General features: G+C 36.3%; 1 protein-coding gene across 1 annotated transcript in view; it reads right to left on the bottom strand.

The window, feature by feature from the left end:
• LOC150101368 (uncharacterized) overlaps positions 1-15,170 on the bottom strand; it is a 151,602-nt gene extending 136,432 nt beyond the window's left edge. The window contains exon 1 of the mRNA XM_090400866.1: positions 15,060-15,170. Coding sequence (XP_090256992.1) covers positions 15,060-15,128 — 69 coding nt within the window. The 5' untranslated portion in view covers positions 15,129-15,170. The remainder of the gene's footprint in view (positions 1-15,059) is intronic.
• Between the last annotated feature and the right edge of the window lie 5,251 nt (positions 15,171-20,421).

Genomic DNA, 20,421 nt, shown 5'->3' with positions numbered 1-20,421 from the left:
ACTTAAAAGATTAAAAGATACACAAGACTTAAAATGTTCTCAAAATACTACTGATTTTTAGGAAAAGCCTTTCTCTGTATGAGACAGGATTAACTTAAAACTTCAGTAAAAAAGGGTCCTATTATGAATTTTTAGGGGGAGGGGAAATAGTTCTGAGTGGATTTCGAAATCAGGACTTACAACCAAATAGCGCGTGCCATTCTTCCGATGATTTTCATCGCCCCGAATTACAAAGTGGCTTCATAAGTACGTGGTCAAGGGCTAACCTGTAAACCCGTTCACGGTACTGAATATGCTATGACTGGTGAGGTAACATTATGATAAAAGATTATCTAAGGATACGACACATGCATGTGGATGCTATGAAAAGTAAATAATCCGATCTTTTTCCCTCCAAAGGGAGCGACTTTTATGCAGCAACTTTTTTTTTAGGAAATCGGTAGGGCTTACCTCTCACTATTGCGGAGATTTATGCCTCTCACTATAGCGTGCTGAATGAAAGGGTAATGCAATCATAATTACGTTTAAACCTTGTTTCTTCCGAAAAATAATTGCACTCTCCAAAGATCGACTAAGTCTAGCTAGAATCAGTTGAAATGGAGAAATAAAGGGGAAAAAAAAAAAGAAAGGACCCGGAAAAAATTCCCTCTAGCTTAAGTATATCTATCATCTTAATCTTAATAGCGTCTGTGTCGACAAGTCGCAGCACGAATTTTGGCAATTTTTCGACTGAAATTGAAAACTCCTTCAATTCTGTTATCTTCAAAAGAACATTTTATTTTAGTACTTCCAGAAATGCAGTACGAAAGCATTCATGCACAGAATGGAAAGAAAAAAAAATCTCATCGAGTCCTCTTTTAAAAATAAGCTTTCTTCCGTACTCATCCACACGTGTGCGTATTTTGTGACACGAGAGATTAAGGAGAATGAAGATTTGTCTGACCGTAAGCCATCATTGACAGAAGTAGCTTTCCGTGGAAGTGGACAGTAACAACGTGAACGAAGGTGCACGTGCCGTCTTATTCTTCGAAGCCACTTTCCGTTGCTGCTGATTCCACCGTCCCCAGCAAACCTTTAACTTGTCTTAGTTATTCAGTTTCAACCGTTACACGACGACGACAGATACTCCTCCGCTTCGCTTCCCATTCAAGTTGTTGTCTCGTGGGAAGGCAGTCTCCCATAGCAACAGAAAATAGCCAGCCACTGGGAATGTTAGAAAATGCGTCAGAAAGCTCTTGGGCTAAGGTAGGACGTAGTCATTAACGGACGAGCACGAAGTGTTTGTGGCAACGGCTAAATGCTTCGTTGTCCACACCATTACGGTAGCAGCCAAAGGTTAATTTCGTTGCAGCATTGCTTCTTGGCGAAATGAGAAGCTCCTCCATTGTTCTTCGAGTTTCGATGGGCACTGCATCTGTAAAGCGGTAGTTTAGTTCTATGCGAAGGGTGATTCTGTTTTTATCCTTCATGTTTTTTTTTTATTTCATTTCGAATTCGCACAAAATGATAATTTAAAACAAGAAAGTATTTATGTAAATCGAGGAAAAAAAGAGGAAAAAAAATCAAATTATCACTAGCTAATACTGCATTATGATATTCGCTTGTGCTAATTATTATTTTGCAGCTCCAGAATTCATCCTGGTCTACAACTGCAATTCGTCCAGCTCCATTCTAGCAGTTGGGGATTTTGCAATTGACTTGACTAGAGAAAAAGCATTTCGTTGTTGAAGATAAATATCGTTCTCTCAAAAACGAATTTCCAGAGTTTATTTTATAAGAGCCATCCGGGTACACTTCAGAGATCGTTCGGCGCTGTTGCTATGCTGTACTTCGCCCTTGCTTTAAGCACTTTGGAAGAACTTTTATAGATTTCACAACCTTAGTGTGTATGAAGTATTTCAGTCAGACGGATAAAATCCTCCTCCAACCAAGCAAAATTTTGCTTCTGCAAAATGAAAGTTTTGCTATATATATATATTGTTGAAAGGAACGGATCGAGGTGTAGTGGATCATGCTCCATTTTGTCACAAAAATACATATTCTCCTACCTATGTGTACATAATTTTTTATGTGCTTCATATTTGCTAAGTAAAATGTTGATAATATCCAAAGTAAAAACTTGGAGAAAAATTTACGTTTTTCTCTAATTATGTCCGGTAATAGGCATTGCTTTTTGGTTCACTCCCTTCTTTTAGAAATAGAATTATACGTTAGTGTGACAATCCTCAATAAGATTTAACAATTATTTCATATCATGATCAATTTAGCACTATTTAAATTTATGACGTTTAATTAAATATAGCATATTAAACATTTTAAGAGTATGCACTATTTAAAAGAAGTCTAACGCATTTTATATTGGGCCGCAAGCAGCGCCATCTAAAATGTTAAGATCGTACATTTTTCTAAATTATACTATAGCTAATAACTCTTAGTAGGACAGAATAAAAAGGAGGACAAATTCATAAGATATATAACTTTATAATAAGTAATAGCTCATAACTCTTAGTAGACAGAATAAAAAGGAGGACAAATTCATAAGATATATAACTTTATAATAAGTAATATACTAAACAATTGTTCAACACTTAATATATGTTTTATATACTAAAATACGTCTAACACCATTTAAAAATTTTGAAGTTATGAATGTAGTAAAAAATAATTAGAGTGGGAATTTGAATAGGATAATTGATTATTTCAAATTATTGACGTAGTGGGTTGCTTTGTGTGAATGCGACATGTGATCAAGTGACTATTGGTAACCTTGTTTTACTTCATCAAAAATAATGTATAAAACTTGAGCTAACTTGTTATTTCTGAAGAAATTATCTCATATTGGCGAATATTTCTAAACAAATTAAATTGCGCCATTCTTTGAAAAGAAAAGACTATGAAAGTTTATATTCTTTTCTCCCCCCTCCCTCTATCTTCATATGTTTACCGAAACCTGTTATTGGTATCAATGTTGCGAAGATTTTGGAATTACTTTATATTATGAAATACCGATTTAAAAATACAAGAATACTTTACGCCAAAAATCTTACCCATAATGTAGATTCATTAATTAGCTAGAAAGCGGCGAATTGTTTAAGCATTGGTAAACTGTCTCAGAAAGTGTGTTTTCAAAGACTCAACTCGTTGTAGCATAGCGTTATTCATTGCGCTGTGATATGATTACATATCACGCGCATGATGTGAATCTGTCCCACTAGTTTTTATTTCCTTTAATTCTAAAATAGTCGTTGCGAAAAGCATAAAGAAGTTGCACTGGAACACAGCTAAATTTAAAGTTCATTGCCATTCATTCGGTAGTTGAAATTGGTGTCATTATGCCCTCGTCGGTACAATAAAGATTGAACTTAAAGAATACGGCGAATAATTTGATTTTTCAGAATCGCGAGTAAATTGGACAAGTATGTGGATAGATTTATTTTTGTCACTTTACTTTCTGAGAGACGCACTTCTCTGGATCTCTTCATGAAGAGGAAATCAAAAATGAGATTTACCAGCCACAGTCGCCATCAGTGTAAACAAAATGAAGGACATCGGTGCCGCTATTATTCAAGTATACTGCGTTAGCTGTAGCAGGTGTGGCACGAAGGCAAGTAATAAAGTTTTTTTTTTTTTTTTTGGGCTTATGAAAAAAAAAATTATATTTGGTGTATAGAGTGTTAATTAAAAGGAATAAATGATTTAATTAATTTTTAATTAAGAAGACTAAGTTGCCGTCAAAATACAGGCGTAGTTCACCTTTTCTTACTCTTCTTATATATTCTGCGGATTGAGGTATTATGAGTGTTGTTTTTTCCTTTATTGAAAAAAAATCAATAAAATGTTTATTTTTGACATCTAAAATAACTGGGAACAAGAAATGAAAGAGGAGACCGTCTTATTCAATTCTGCCAAGAAGAGGAGCTAATATGACAAACACATGATTTAAGCTACCATCCCGAAGGCTATATACTTGGCAATCACCATGGCAATAATGCAAATATAGTCAGAAACCAAATTGATTACTTGCTAATTAATCAACGATTTCGAAGTTCATAAAGAGTACAAAAACCTATCCTAGTGCGGATATTGCTTCTGATCATAATCTACTGGGGACAGAGTTAAAACTTAGACTGAAAACTATACTTAAGAAACATCAACAAAAAAAGGTTTGATCTAGGAAAGTTGAAAAAACCCAGAGATAAGAAGAAAAAAAAATGAAGTCAAGATCTGAATCGATCTGAAATGGATAATTGACGAAATTCTTTCTCTCATGGATCTATGCAGATCATATAAAAATCATAGTCCAACAAAATATAAAGAGGTTCAGAAAATTATTCAAGACAAGATCAAAGAAGCAAAAGAAATCTGGATGACTGAAAAATGTAAAGAAATAGAATTTCTACAGGAAAAGCATGGCAGTTTTAATCTACACAAAAAGCCGGAAGAGACCTCAGGTATATTTAAGAAAAAACAACTATATATCCTTCGAAACAAAAAGGGAGAAATAATATCTGCAAAGGATGATAAAATACAAGAATGGGTGAAATATATAGAACTTTTTACTGATAACAGGCAAAACTCAGAAAATACTTCTGAGCAGATGGAAGGTCCGTGTATTCTAAGATCAGAGGTAGAATATACGTGGAACTCAGCTAGAAATGGTAAAGCCTTAGGCCCTGACAAAATACCAGCAGAAATAATAAAGTTATTAGAAGGCGACAACATTGCTATATTGGTAAAGCTATTTAATATTCTAAGATCAGAGGTAGAATATGCGTGGAACTCAGCAAAAAATGGTAAAGCCTTAGGTCCTGATAAAATACCAGCAGAAATAGTAAAGTTATTAGAAGATTATTAGAAATATACGATACAAGCATAACCCACCAAGACTGGTTACAGTCAACCTTCATCAAGCTACCAAAAAAAGAAAATGCAAAAACTTGTAATGACTATAGAATGATCAGCCTAATGAGTCATGTTCTCAAAATGTTTCTGAAAATAATTCAAAAAATATATACAGAAAATGTGAAGACACTCAGTGATAACCAATTCGGCTTCAGAAACGGTTTGGGAACGAGAGAGGTTCTTTTCTGTTCTCAAATCTTATTCCAAAAACGTAGTGACCAAAACAACGAAGTATTCATTTGCTTCATCGACTTCGAGAAAGCATTTGTCAAAGTCCAACATACTAAAATGATTACACTATTAAAAATAATTGGATTAGATGGTAAAGACATCAGGATCATTGAAAACGTATATTCGAACCAAAAGGCATCTGTTCAAGTTGAAGACATTATTACAGACCCCATTAACATCAAACGAGTAAGGCAAGGATGTGTCCTGTCACCTCTTCTTTTTAGCATATACTCAGAAGCCATATTTCAAAAAATCTTAAAAAGGAAGAGAGGAAGGCATTAATGTAAATGATGAAACTATCAGTAACATCTGATATGTTGATGACACGGCTCTCCTGGCTGATGATATTCAGGATCTTCAAAATCTTCTCGAACTAGTGAACGAAGAGAGGGAAAAAACAGGATTAAGAATAAATATCACCAAAACTAAATTCATGGTCATAAGCAAGAAACCAATTCTTAATTCAGTACTTTCTCTAAACGGGAAACAAATAGAAAGAGTGACAAAATTTAAATATCTCGGATGCTGGTTAAATGAAGAACGCAATCCAGAAACGGAAATCAAAGTTAGAATTGAAATTGGCAAGAACATATTTCCTCCTGATGAAATCAACACTGTGCAACCGCAATTTAAATTTAGAGCTTAGAGTACGCATGGTTAAATGCTATGTGTGGACTGTACAGCTGTACGATGCAGAAACTTGGACCTTGAAGACAACATCGACAAACGACAGCAAAAATGTCCAGTCAGGAAGTACTGGAACAAATGGGGAAATCACGTGAACTTTTAGATACCATAAAAAGAAGGAAAACTGCATATCTTGGTCACCTACTTCGTAAGGAAAAATATAAGATTCTTCAACTGATATAAAAGGGAAGATAAGTGAAAGAAGAGCCTCCGTATTTCAGTCGGTATAGACGGGTTCGATTCCCGTCAGTGACGTGAGGAACCTTTATCTGGTCTCTTTCGACGAAAGGTGAGTTAGCCGGTCTCATACGGAGGTATTTTATTTATTTTTTATTTTTTTTTAACCCGGAAACTCCGGTATTTCGTTCCCCAGAACAGGCAAACCAGCCCTGTGAATACACACGGATTACAGTCATGAGTCTTTAGAGGATGCAGCAAGGAGTGACCGGCAGCATTAAAATTCGTCGTGAACCCCCTCATTACGGGACTCTACCTGTCCTAAAGGGACGAATGAGACCAATAAGTGAAATGGAAGAAGAGAACAAGGAAGACGAAGAAAATCTTGGCTGGCAGACTGTGGACTGGCATGACCTCTGGGGAACTGTTCAGAGTGGCTGAGGATCGCTCAAAATTTGCCAAGGTGGTCGCCGACCACATATTGCATATTGCCCTACATATTACAAGGATAAGTACTTTATTTCACGAACGTCAATAAAATTATCTACGTTTTGAAAGAATTTTGATAATTTGTAAATGAAATCAATGGTTTTTAACTGCAGCACAGTTTCTATTATTATTATTATTATTATGTGACACCTCTAGGGAGTCGAAGGACTCATCGAGGGAGAGTATGCCAACAGCATCGAACGATTAATCCCTCCAACTACTAACCGCGCTCATACTTGCTTAACTTTTTGCGTGAGCCATTAGTAGCAGAGGCTCTACCAATCGGCCAACCTTTTCTAGGCATCGAAAATATTTTTCCAGTTTAATACGTCAGAAGTTTTCTTAAAAACATAACGCATGTGTTTATTGACAAAATATTAAAACAATATCTAGGATTATTCTTTGATTCCTGGATTTATCCCTACATTCTTAACACTTAACAGATTTATTTCTGCTTACGTTGCAAAAGTAATGCTATTACCTGACTTTTGTCAATAATACCATGCAAATTACAGCAATATTAGATTTTTTTTTTTAATGTACGGAATTTCTCAAGGTTCAACGAATAAGTCACAACTGATCACCAAAACATACACCTCAAATTAAGGTAACAGTACAACTACGTTTTTTTACTGCGTAGTAATATTTTAAATTGGTAATGGCAATTAAACTTTATTAAATAAAAATCGCGATTTCATTCTTGTAGTTTGTGTACTGACTTTGTACGAACGAGGTTCTAACTTTTAGTGTTGCCTTCAAACAGTACTTTTTTTTTTTTTTTATTCTCTAGCCATTTAATAATAGCAGAAGGTGATACAGTTCTGCTTTTTATTTTCAATCTTGGGGTAAAACTTGGTGACATAATCTTTTGACCATAGGTTTCAGCCTTTCGTGGAAAGGTTGGAGCCTGTCGCATATTTAAATCCGGGAGCGGCTAAGAATTAGGTTACGAAAATCTCTGCTTCAAAGACCAAACACGAAATTTTTTCCAGCCACCTCAGGCCTTCGATAAAGAGGATAATAGTTTCACAGCGGGTGATGAAATTTGTACGTCACATAAAGACATTTACGAATATCATGATAATAACGCTGGAAATAATACATGCATACACGTTTAATTTCTTAAAAAAAAAAAAAAATGCTGCCAGGTGGACTTTTGATGCCTTTTAGGCCATTCAATTAATTAAACGCTATTGCGTCCTCATTCTTTAAGATTGACCATTCACCACCGAAGTCCTGAAATTATTTTACTTATTTCGTCTTTTTTTTTGACTGCCAAACTGCTGGCACGTAACTAGCGAACTTCTCCATCTGCCTATTGCCCCACATACGTCACACTGTAGAACATAAAATTAAGCCTCTAATCCTCTGCTGTGCGCGTGGGATCTTATACCTGCACGTGATATATAAGCATGCAAAAGCTTAGGGCAAGTTAGTACTTTGTAAGAAAGCTTCCAAATAAATACACGCCGCAGCCTCCGCTCACTAGAACGTTCTATCTAACGGCATAAATGTGAAAAGAAGCTCATCGCATTACTTCCTCTCTCTCTCTCTCTCATTCTCCGTGTCCCCATTAAGCCAGAAATCCCATAAATCAAAGGATTGAAAATGCAAGAAAGCTTTCCGTAAGTTAATGCATTCACGTGACACTCCGCAGCAGGGCTTTATATTACCGCAGGCTGTATGAGAACGGAGGGTTTCTTTCTTCGTCTTACGTGGGTTCTGAAAATACCAGCTTGAAAGGGATAATAATTATCATACGCTGTCGTATTTTACGAATTCCTTTCTTTGTCTGATGGGTTCATTATTTTTTTTTTCCTGAGTAATTCACAGGCCCCTCGCGAGATTTGCACAGCTCAGGTCCTCAGAAACTGTCATTTTCTCTTCACTTTTCTTGTTCATTTATTTTCCAGTTCCTTTAGATCCCTTAATTGTTAATCTACTAAACCTTATCAAACATATTTTCCTCTTTATTGTAATAATATGGTTGAATACTCTTTATTGAATGGTTGTGACACTATGTGATGCGAAATAACAAATAGCCACGCCTACCGTGTAATTAAAGTAGATGCATCTCTGACATGTCCACGTTGAACAAAATTCGGAGTTGGTACAGGTTATTATAACATGCATTTCGACGAGATTTCATGTGGTTGCGATTTTACAACATCCAAATAAACTTAAAATATAAGCATATCTAACGTAAAGAAAATAAATATTACTCAGAACTGTGTTATAATACAAACGTCATTTCAACATGCGTGGCCAGTGAGTAACGTCATAGTTTTCATCTTCTCATCACTTGTAAGCCGGACTTCGATTAAAAATGTCCTGTGTTCGTTTTCTGTTTTTGATGTCATATAAGAGAAATAAGACTTCAAAATCCTCCCCCTCCCATTCAGTTATTGCTATCATATCACGCCTTTTCCTTCGCTCATCCACGCTACTAATGTGATATAATGTAGGGAATGACATTAAAAAAATTTAAAGCATATAATATTGTTAGAAAAGATTATTTTACCATCAGATACTCCCTCTTTCTTTCTCTCGGAAAAGTCACCTAAAATCGACCGGATAAATGTTTTAAAATGTATTGCTTTAACTAATGTATTGTGACTAAATAAATCAGCTGCGTTCGATTTTGCAATTCACGGTCATTTTCATGTTAACATTACAAGATAACTTCAGAGAGTTATCTAGCAAGGATACATATCGCTCGCTCCAGCTGTTTTACCTTTTCGTGAATTCATTCACACTAGCCACCTTCAAAGGCAAGTCATTTCGATGACGTACCATTCTATAAGGAAAAAAGTAACTCTCACCCATTTCTTGACTACACTCATCCTCAACTTCCATGGATGTCCTTCCCGACTCTCCATAAAATTAACAATTTTCATCTATTGGTATCTTACCTAACTTTTTTTTTTTGGAAGTTTAAAAGTCTCTATCATATCAGCCCCTCTTTTTCCTTTTCGGGAATTTGCAGGCTGCAGATACTAGCAATTCTCCTCATAATATACATTCCATAGTCTCGATATCATCTTTAACACTCTCCTTTGCATCCTCTCCACTGTATCTACTTTACCTCGGACAACAGGAGACCAGACCTGCGCACAATATTCCAGATGAGGTCATATGAAAGCCTTGTGAAGAAGCAAAATGACTTCCTTATCCTTACATATCAATGTTCGTGTCAGTATTGCAATTATCCTCTAAATTGCATTCGCAGGCGATGTTATATGGCCTCTGAACTTCAATTTACTGTCTCCTAAAGCTCCAGTTGGAGCTTGCTAGCATAATGTCGCCAATATGTCCCTACTTGTCGACTTCGGTTAGAGTCCAGGTGCGGGGGAATCCTACCTTTTAACCAATAATATTATTGGTAATAACCACAGCTTATAACTGCATTGGTAATAACACTTATCACGTAGGTTTTATATGCATATCTGTATATCATCCAAGCATATTGTAAATATTTCAAATACAGTGCAGATTTTGATTATGAATAATGAACATAGTGGAAAACATTTCTCTCATTTTGTAGAATGTATTGCTGTGGACCATTCAGTATTAATCAGAATAAGATTTCAGCAAAAATTGCTGACAAATTCAGCACCAAGCAGGATATGAAATTTCGAAGTGACGACGAGTTAGCTGGCTGATCTCACAAAGAGGTGGAAACTCGGATTTTCTGTCCCACAAAACAGGTCGATCTACCAGAGAATACACGCAATTAATAGACAAAAATACTATTAGTGGACGGTAGATGGCGCAGTTAAAACATGAATTATGCAGCGTAATGTTACATTGGATTCTGTGGTGTATTATAGATTGGCCTCCAGTGGTGATAACATGAACTTGTCACATAAGATATGAAGTTATTTTCTCGAGAATAAGAAAATCACTGAGAATAAAGCTTTTAAGATAATGTTGAAACGGTTTTTTTTTTATGTACAACAATAATTGTATATAATTTTTTTGAAAAAAGTTTCAATAAGCATAGAAAAAGAAGAAAAATATATCATTAAAAAAGCTGTACTACTTAGGATACTAAGAATTAAAATAAATTGCAGAAGTTTCTACTAAGATAGGATTAAAAAATATAGCCCTAGTTGCCGAAGACCTGCTCAGCGGCAACTGTTAATTGCGCAGTGTTTGTGCAACTGAGGCCCAGAAGGGACCTTGTTGCTGCGATACAGCGAGATTTATTTTACATGCTAATTATAGTTTTAAACAATATAAATCAGTGTTGAACGAAATAGCGTTAGGACAGAGGAGAAATTATGTTCTAATTTGCAAAATTAGTTTAAAAAATAAACACAGTAAAATTCTGCAATCATGGAGTAAATTACTTTTGAAAAATACAGAAGAAAGCTTGCGTGTTCTTTCAAAAATTATGTTTTTGTTCATTACTTTGGTTTTTTTTTACAAAAATAAATTAAAAGTCCTCTTTTTGGAAAGAAAGGACTGAATGTTGCTTGGCGACAAGTAAAAAAAAAAAGAAACAAAAAACTACGAAGGATATTTAAGTATAACGTAAAGCTATAAGAAAATAATTTTCTATAATCATCATTTCAAGCAACAAAAAGGACCTTCAAATAGATCTTAAAAATAAAACGAAATGTCGGAGTCTCAGAATTTCTAATTACAGAATTTTTATTTTTTTTTTATTTTTTTTTATTTTTACGCGTTTCTCAGATTCTGAGATTCAGCTGTTGTGATTATACAAGAATACTGTTTCCTATTTTTTCCATATTTATTATTTTTAAACTGATTTCACAAAAATATACTAGAAACATTACATTACCTATCTGTCCGTGATTCTACTTTTCGGGGGATTTTGATTCCAATACCAGATCGTATGCAAGAAATCCTAAATGTACCATAAGAGAAAGCAGTTTTACTTCAATCTGACTAATTACTTTTTAGCGTGCATAACGAGCTTTCTGCTGCTATCTCTGGTGACATGTTTGTGTAAAAATATAATTTCCCTCCTCCCTTCTTGGAAGATTCCTTTCGTGACTGCTACAGTGTTTCAACGAGGCAGTTATTGCATGAACTTTTTCGCTCTTTTGAAATAAAAAAGGGACATTCTTTGTTGACACAAAGAATGTCTGTTATTCGATTTTAAATAAGTGCATCGGCGACGGTTTGAAAATTAAACTAGCCGATCAAAGAGAAAAAAAAAATCAGATAAACGAAATCTTGCCTGGAAAGAAACTTTCCTTTACTAATAAATATTAAATCAGTGAAGGCGAACTCAGACGACTCACTGGTTACTATGAGAGCAACTGTTCAGTTCGTCAAACATGGATTTTAAACATTACAACCAAACCTGTGGTCAGACCTGTTTCTCTGAAACACATTTTCGACTACGACTTATAGAATAGAAATTATCTAAGAGTGCATAGTCTCTAAAAGTATTTGGAACCGTATTACTTGCTGGATTGTTGCTAAATATATTGATATCCAAGCTAGTGCTGCATAAATTTTAACTTTTAAATCTTGGTTGAAAGTTGAATAATTTATATTCTTTAGGCTGTGGTTAAAAATGTTTCTTGTTTGTGGTCAACAGCTGTGATAAGTTTCAGAAGAAAGTGTATTGGAATTACGACTGAAGCAGTTAACACTTTGCTTTGGAGAGAGTAAAGAGATTGGAATATGGATAGGGAAAAAATCCTAGTTCTTTGTATTAAATTTTTTACGATTAAAAAGAGAAATCATTAGGTATATAAAAACAGTTAAATCAGTTTGTTCGAATAGACAACTTGGTTGGCCGTGTGGTTAGCGTATCTGCTTTCCACCCAAGGGTCTGCGGGTTCGAATCTTCTCCGTGGACATGATTGTCGAGCTAAAGTTGGCCGATGAATTCTTATCGCTCTTGGTGTGAGACCAGCACCATCTCTCTTATTGACTGCCTCAGTGGTTTGAAAATTAAGTTCCATGTTTAATCTCTAGAGTACATTTCCTAATTATATAAAAAATCAATAAAATATTTTAAAAAATCTTAGTCCGCCCACGGTTTTTATGTACTGTAGGTTTACAGCTTTTGGTGGGTGGGTGGGAGAGACATTTAGAACATCTTACTCGTGAGTAAGATTATCTAGGAGAATGCCATTTCCATATAATTAAAGACTGGTTTGCAATGTCTCCTGGCTTCGCATTCAGATTTAATCACGGTTTTTTTTCTTTTTTTAATAATGTGGCGCGTAGATCAGTTATAAATGACAGTGGAGAAAGTGTCCTTATATGCGATTTTATTTCAAACCACCCTATATGAGATGAATTGGAAAGTATCGTCCAGATTTATTCAGATTCACATAAAAATAAAAATTTTTCAAAAATGTAGAAGTACATCATTTCTCAACTTGCCTCCTAAAGTTTGAATAAATCTAGTCCCAGTCTGAATGTCAATCCACATATACGTGGCCTAGTTTACATGTCCCTTCATCACTGTCAAAACGATGTCCTTTCAAAGCACCGTGTAACCAAACGTCTTAAGAATTAGCTACCTTCACAATAGTGATGCATAAGGTGGTTAGGTATTCAAGAGGTTTTGCCGTTTTCTTGTTGTTTTACAAATTTATTTTGCGCTGACTTTATGGTTTTATATGACGGCTGTGAATGCCTTCGTAAGCAGAACTGTCATCACGTGCGGTACTTTTGCCATTTCATTGTCTCCTCCTCCTGTTGTCGAGAATAAGTGCACTTGTCTTTTCAACTTTCTCATTAGTCCCTGATGTAGATGGATGCCCTGATCATTCTTTGTCGGCGACACTTATTTTTAAACACGTAAATCCTGTCTCAGAAACGTTTGCTACAACAAAATAAATACTCATGTTGTGTTGTGTTGTGCATCTTCGACAAATTGTGCATCAAACAGCTCGCTCTTTGATGCACATGAAGCATGTTCTCAATTAATTAAGCAATGGGAGCAGTAGCGAAAATAAAATACGATAGTCCGATGTTTTTCTTACTTAATTTTCTAATTTGTACTTTATATATTTTCTTGTAGTTCCTATTTCTCAACTGTGTCTTCAAGTAGGCATCTGCTAATGTATAAATAGTATTTATTAGCCTATTCTGCCAGTTTTCACGCAGACCTCTTGTTGCTATTTATTACTACAATTTACTGAATGCTAAAGATTTAATTGGATCTGATATTTTGAATTCCATTTTAATTTATAAAGTCCTCGATTTAATAGCTTAAAGAAAGAGAAACTTGAAATCTGCACGTTACTTTTTTTTTTTTTTCGTTTGGAGACTATATTAAGGAAATCATTACATCTCGTTGAGTAGAAATCATATACCTCAAATATATTGTTCGAAATTCTCCTGAAAATACTGAAGAATTTTTGATTATCGCAGGAAAGTGTGATTTACATATGCAGGAGTTATTTAGGATTAGTAAAGCATGCCTCCCGAAGCACGAGATAAACATGGAAAAGAAGGGGAGCAGACCTCATAGGCATCTAATTGGGAGTCAATTGAATACGTGCATCCACGAACTTATATTCCTGGATGCCGTGATTTATAATATTGCGGAAGACATCTCCAGTTTTAAATATGCCGTTTTTAATGCCGCCACTCGCTTGACTATAATACAAACTGCAGCTCATTGAATGTGTTTAATTCAAAACAGCAGTGTGGACCATATACTGTTCTGGTAGAGGAAGTTCTACAGTCTGTTAATTTCTTTAAAACTAAAAGTATGTGTTTTCCCATAACAAGAGAATTTAAAAAAAAAAAAAAAAAATTCAACAATCATCTGAAAAATCTCACTGCGCACCTATTACAATATTTATTAAACACTTCCAAACCTAAAACTTAGCATTTCAAATTGTAAGCATTTTCATTGACAATAATAACGACAGGATGTTCAAAATAAATATCAGATAAACTGTTTGTTTAAAAAAATTAAAGTAAAATGGCTGTTGTTCTCATGACAAGTAACTCCATCCACGAAGCATTGATTGATTACAAATGTCGAAAGGTGAAAAAGTACAGTTGTAGGCAAGTATTGTGGTGCTGTCGTATGTTTCCACTGGCAGCACGGACAGAAGCGCTTCAGGATTCCGTGATCATTTATAGCACGGATGACCAAACCAAGTCGGCCCACTGAATTGAAATGAATTGAAATCTGGACTGAAATGAATTGAAATCATTTCAGTCCAGAGAACTTTTAAATACTTAAATAACCTATTAGAGAATAATGTATGAATATCCACATGGATTCTGAAAATGATTCGCCATTAATTTCTTTAACAATAAAATTTTAAATAGTATACGGTATAGCTGTTCTTTCCCCAATGTAATGATGAGGGGATGATATATATAACAATCATAGCTTGAAATTTTCCAACCTGATTGGTATATTTATTAAATAGTTATTTAAATAAAGCTTAAGGAAAGGTTAAAAATTGTGTACGTTAATATTCGGTTCCTTTTGTTTAACAGATCATCTGGGTGCTTTTGTTTCCTCCCATCATACAGGGAGATTTGAAGAGCACACTCGCGACTATAGAAACTACTTATGAAAGGGCCAAGTTGGCACAGTGAAGCTCGGAACTTACCTTCCAGTGGTTAGATTGCGGGAATACGACCGTCATCACGCTTAAGCTGGTGTTGTCCTGTCGGTACATAGCCAAGTATGCCTGGAACAGACCAGGCCATCCACAACACGTACAGAGACATTGTGGTTGCACGTGAGTCCGTGCAACTCTACATAGTGGGATTTCCCGAAGTGATTACCTTTACGATCGCTCCGACTCTCTTTCGTTCCTTCGCTCTCTCGATAACACCCGGCACAGTGGATGGAGTCGTTTCGTTTCCCTCGCACCACCTTGAACCACGAACGTCTGAACTCTTCCCCCCTGGTACAGGAGTTAACCCTTAACCGACCGCCGAATGGTAGCGGTGTTGGTGCGTCCTGTGTGTAGCTGTTGCTCGCTCGCGGAGGTGGAGGGATCAATACACTTGCGTAGCGCGGTCTGTCATAAGTTTGGGTGTTTTCATTTCGCCAATAAGGGGGATGTGCACGCCATGGGAGGCGAAACGCACGTGGATACTGAACGAACAATTCTAGTCACGTCAAGCGACTGGAGAGCGCACGCAGTACCGTTATCGCAGCACACGGAAGAGTGACCTTTTCTGCATTCTTTTAGGAAACGGTGAGTGATCGGCCGTGGCAGTGGCGGCAAAGGCAACAGGAGAGCGGAGGGACTGCGCTTGGCGATGTAATCGGTCATTCTTTTACCCTTCAGTTTCACACAAGTAAATAAAATTTTAAAAAAAAATTAAATAACAAAGAAATAATCGCGGATTACTATACATATGTGTACAATGTCAATGCAACGAACGAGCGATTGCCTTGATCGATATTCTCAGAGAAAAGTAAACAACACATGCATTCCAAAACAACTTCGATACGCTCTGGAGTTCAATAAATGCAGGATCTGTTTTTGAAAAGCTCTTTTTTTTATTTTTATTATTTTTTTATGCCAGTCGTTTCCACGGAAGGAGAGTTTAAACGTGTATGACTATTGTTATGGAGGATAAGGTTATGGTTACATATCCGGTTAACCATTGTCTGGTGTCCAAACTCGGAATATTTTCAAGCCAATTCAGGCCTCCAAAAAAAGCAAGCTGATGTCATGCTGGACGATGAAATTCATGCTTAATAGTTGTCTCGGGTTATTATTCGGCATTACTTAAGGAACTAAGACTATGAGGTTAGTGCATTGTTTATGTAAACTGCGTATATTCCCTGGACATTTTAACTGTTCTGCTTGGAATGAGAGAGAGGTTCGAGTTTCCTGAAGGAAAAACCATTGCATCATATATGACTGGTTAACGCATTCATATCGAAAAGCTTTTCTAAAGCTTCTTCGTCTCAGGTCTTTCTGACCAAAAGGCTGTCGCTTAAAGACGTTCACAGATATCCAGTGATATAGTGGGATTCGAATTCGACTCACAGCCTGCAAGTTGAAGAGTGGATTTACATTTAATTTAAATTTAACAGAAATATTAATTGTGTTGAAATTTATAATTGGAACAAAACAACAACAAATATAATTTCTTCTTTCCCCCCCTTTTTTATTTCGGACAAGTAAATGGGATTTCTTTTCCTTGGGACTCAGATTGTTAATTCAACTACACAGGAAAATAGGTCCGTATCGACGATGTCCTTCGGTTGGAGAGACCGGGATTCGAATCCGATCTTGGATGCAGAGAACCTTTATATGGCTTCGTTCAGAAAGTGAGGTAACCAGTGTCATACGGCGGTGGAATGGAATTTTTTATCCCACAAGTGGTCTAATAACCTGTAATAACTGCTTCGGCCGTAATCAAAAACAACCAAACAGCAAGAATCCCTCTACTATAGGCAAACGTGGAACATTTTCAAGCTTCCACTAGGATGGTGGTGGGATTCACACCTGGTGACGAACTATGTCTCTCACCTAAACATTTCTCTTAAACAAAATGCCTGATCCAGCACTTTTTTTATTTATTCATGTGGAGTTTCCTCCCTTTTCTCCCCCGTCCCTATTGGGGCGCGTTGAGCCCCCTCATGGGGGGTTAAGTATTTATGGCTATAGATCTGTGTGCTCAGGGGGCCGGTTTGCCTGCTTTGGGATGAGAGAGAGGTTCCCCAGATAAACTGGTGGAAAAAACCCTGCTGTCCACGCCCAAGACCGGCTAACTTGGCTATGGCTGAGTTAGATCCTTAAGTTCCTCACGTCGGCGAGGGGAATCGAACCCAGGATACTCCTTCCCAAGGCATATGGTTGTGAAGCGCAAAGCCACTATGCTAACCGCGCGGACAGATTCTACATTGCCTATGTTGTTCTTGCACTTAAAATCAATAATACGATAAACATTCTACTTCCTAATGATCGAAGTATATGATTTATAATTGATCTTCGAAAAGATCATAGTATGGTGCCTGATTTAATAAGAGAGAGTAAACTTAGTAAAGAAATCTGTGGAATTTGTCGAATTGTTTCATTGGCGTCACGCAAAAATGCGTGGAAAACGGTTAGAGAATAGAACATTCGCGTTTAACAGGAGTGACTGTGGCCGAAACAGATATCTGAGGAGAGAGCTGATTGGTCGAAATTACAGCCAGAGTATATGAGGTTATGAGGCTAGTGTATTATGCCACTAATAGCATGTATTCTCGGTAGGGTTTGCCTTATGCTGTTTCTCCTCCTAATTTCGTCAGATTCCGCTTTGCGTTTTGACATCCATTAAAAAAAAAAATCTCAGAAGGTTTCTTACTAAATTCATTATTAATAATTTTCGAAGCCGTCTAAAATGTGATATTTTGTTTTACCTCTTTGTTCAGGGGGTCCTAATTTTAATAGTCTTGATTGTGTTTAGCAGTCTTAATTTTATAAGATGTCTACAAATAATCATTCAAATTTAATCAGCAAAATCAAATAGTTTCAGTACATTATTTTAGATAGACATACGGCTGACGGCTTGAGAGCGAATGAAAATAGATACTACAAGGAAAAGCCAAATGTGTGTGTGCGCGTGCAGTGATTACTGTATCGCGACTTTGGCAGCGCGATCTACTGGCTGATAATTCATCTGTCTTAGAAAGCACAGCCTCCCCCTGCAGTTGTTTAAGGGAGAAGGGAAACGATCAGTCATAAGCAGATCCGAGAATAAGGCAGCCGTGCTGCAAGCGAATTTTAGCACGATCTCTAGATCCTGCTGCGAAATAAGAATTAAAAGAGTAACTGTCTATAGGCCACACTCATTTCGTTCTCTAAAGGAAGCAGACAGAACTCCTCCAACCCTTACTTTCGATTAGGCAGCTGACTCTACCCCTCAGTCACGTGTAGTGGAATTCATTTCTACACATGATTTGTAGACACGGCTGACATGGTTGTAGCTACCTGACCCTACATCCTGACTTAGTGGCGATACAAGTGCATTAATAAATAGAGATTGTACTTGATTGTACTCATCTACAGGCGCGAGTACGTGTGGGAAGAGGGGTTACCTAATCAGGTAGTCTTCTGAGTGTTCAGACTTCATCCCCATTAGTTGTTTTTTTTTCCTCTATAGGAAAAAAAATCACATATAAATTTTAAATTTATTCTTTATATATTCTTTTATTAACACCTTGGATTGCAATATCAAAATCAGATTTCTTCGAGACACATTTGATGTGCTAAATGGGATAGGTTTAGTTTTTTTCATGATGAATTTAATATATTATATTGATCTGGTACTTTTATACGCCTTTGCAAAACATCTTCAATGTTTTATCAAAAATTAAAGTGAAATGGATTGGCTACGATCTTCGAAATCAATGCAAATCCGAATGACAGCTCCACCTCTATATTTCATATTGAAGTGGAAAGGTCACACAAGCAGATCGGAGATAGAAATGGACAAAAATAATCCCTAAGACGAATGAAGACACTTTAAAAATTTATTAATACCTCCAGACCTCCATTGAGCCACAAGATTCATCGCGGGAGGTCCTTTCATTCTACATGCAGCAATATCTATCATATCTCACATTGAATTTTTTTTTTCTTGTTTAATGTCGTCAGCACACACTCATCAGCCACTTTGGCAACACATTCCGATTACTCATCACTCTCCATGCAAAGAATCTCTACCTATCTACCTACTTCCTTACACACAATACCCTTCAACAGCTTCTAGGGATACTCTCTTGTTCTCCCATCAATCACCGTCCTGAGAAAAAGCTGCCTTCCGTTTATCTGATAATCTCTTCTCATCAGCTTATAAATCTCACTCATATCGCCACTCCACGTATCCGCTAAGTTTTCTACAGCCCATACTCCTTACTCATCTGGCCTTATACTCAACGTTGTACAGTCCTGATGCAGTTAGCCACTCTGATCTGGATTATCGCCTGAGATAATAGGAAACTAGATCTCAGGCACACAACGGTATTTGCCCTTGCAGTACGTAGATCAACAAACAAAATGATGTAATGATGAGATACGTAGATACTGTTATTGATCGGTAGGTACAGAGGCGCCATCTTCTGGTAGATTTTCTAAAACACCGGAATAAGTTTCAGTGATAATAAGTTATAAGTTTTCGAAGGCAGCAAAGTAACAGAAGCTTAGATAGGTTTTTAGCCCCTTAGCAAATTTGTAGTTAAACTCCTTTTATAGTGTTACAAATAATTGGTAAATATCCTGTAGGAGACACCAGCGCCCTTGGCAACTGCCTCAATTCCGATCCCCGTCAGAATTTATCATTATTATTATTATTGGTCTCCAGTTTCTCGAATTGTATGAGCACCCACTTTGAGGTCGTGACCTTCTTTTGAAATCGTGAAGTTTATAATTTCTGTCGACTTTTACGAATTTAATGTCTTCGTTTTCTAAGAAAATGAAGTTAGGATCATTTAAATATTATGGTGTGTTCTGTAGAAATTTGCATAATTATATAAACACATGGTTGAGTGTAGACATTGTTCATGTGAGAAATGACAAGAGACAGACAGACTTGAAGAATAGTTTGTGACTAAAGCCGGACTTTCCAGCTTAGTCACTTAAACTGTTGCTCATATATCTACCGACTAGGCAGTTCAGTGGCACTTACGAGTTATATGAATCTAAAGAATACTTGCAATCGCCCTAATTAAAATTGAAATAATACTGTGTGCATGTGTGCTCGCGTGGCTGTTAGCCTAATATCAAACAAGCTAAAACGTCACCTTCATACCTAACATTTCTTGATCAAAGACAAACCTGGTGGACTTTTTGAGAGAAAGTTCAAAATCGCGCTCAGCAGAATTAAAACGATCATATTTCCATCAAAAGAGCATTCTCTCTATCAGTACTTATAATTTTTGACAATATTTTATAATTGTAAACAAATTAATGTTTTTTTTATTAATCTTATATTAGTAGTTTTATTAAAAGGAAGACAAAC

The sequence above is a fragment of the Typopeltis vanoorti genome, chromosome 11, assembly GCF_054136105.1.
Source record: "Typopeltis vanoorti isolate ZY-2024b chromosome 11, IOZ_Tvanoo_1.0, whole genome shotgun sequence".
NCBI lineage: Eukaryota > Metazoa > Arthropoda > Arachnida > Uropygi > Thelyphonidae > Typopeltis > Typopeltis vanoorti.
The sequence above is the reverse complement of the archived record's forward strand: the minus strand, read 5'-3'. Positions and strand labels throughout refer to the sequence as shown.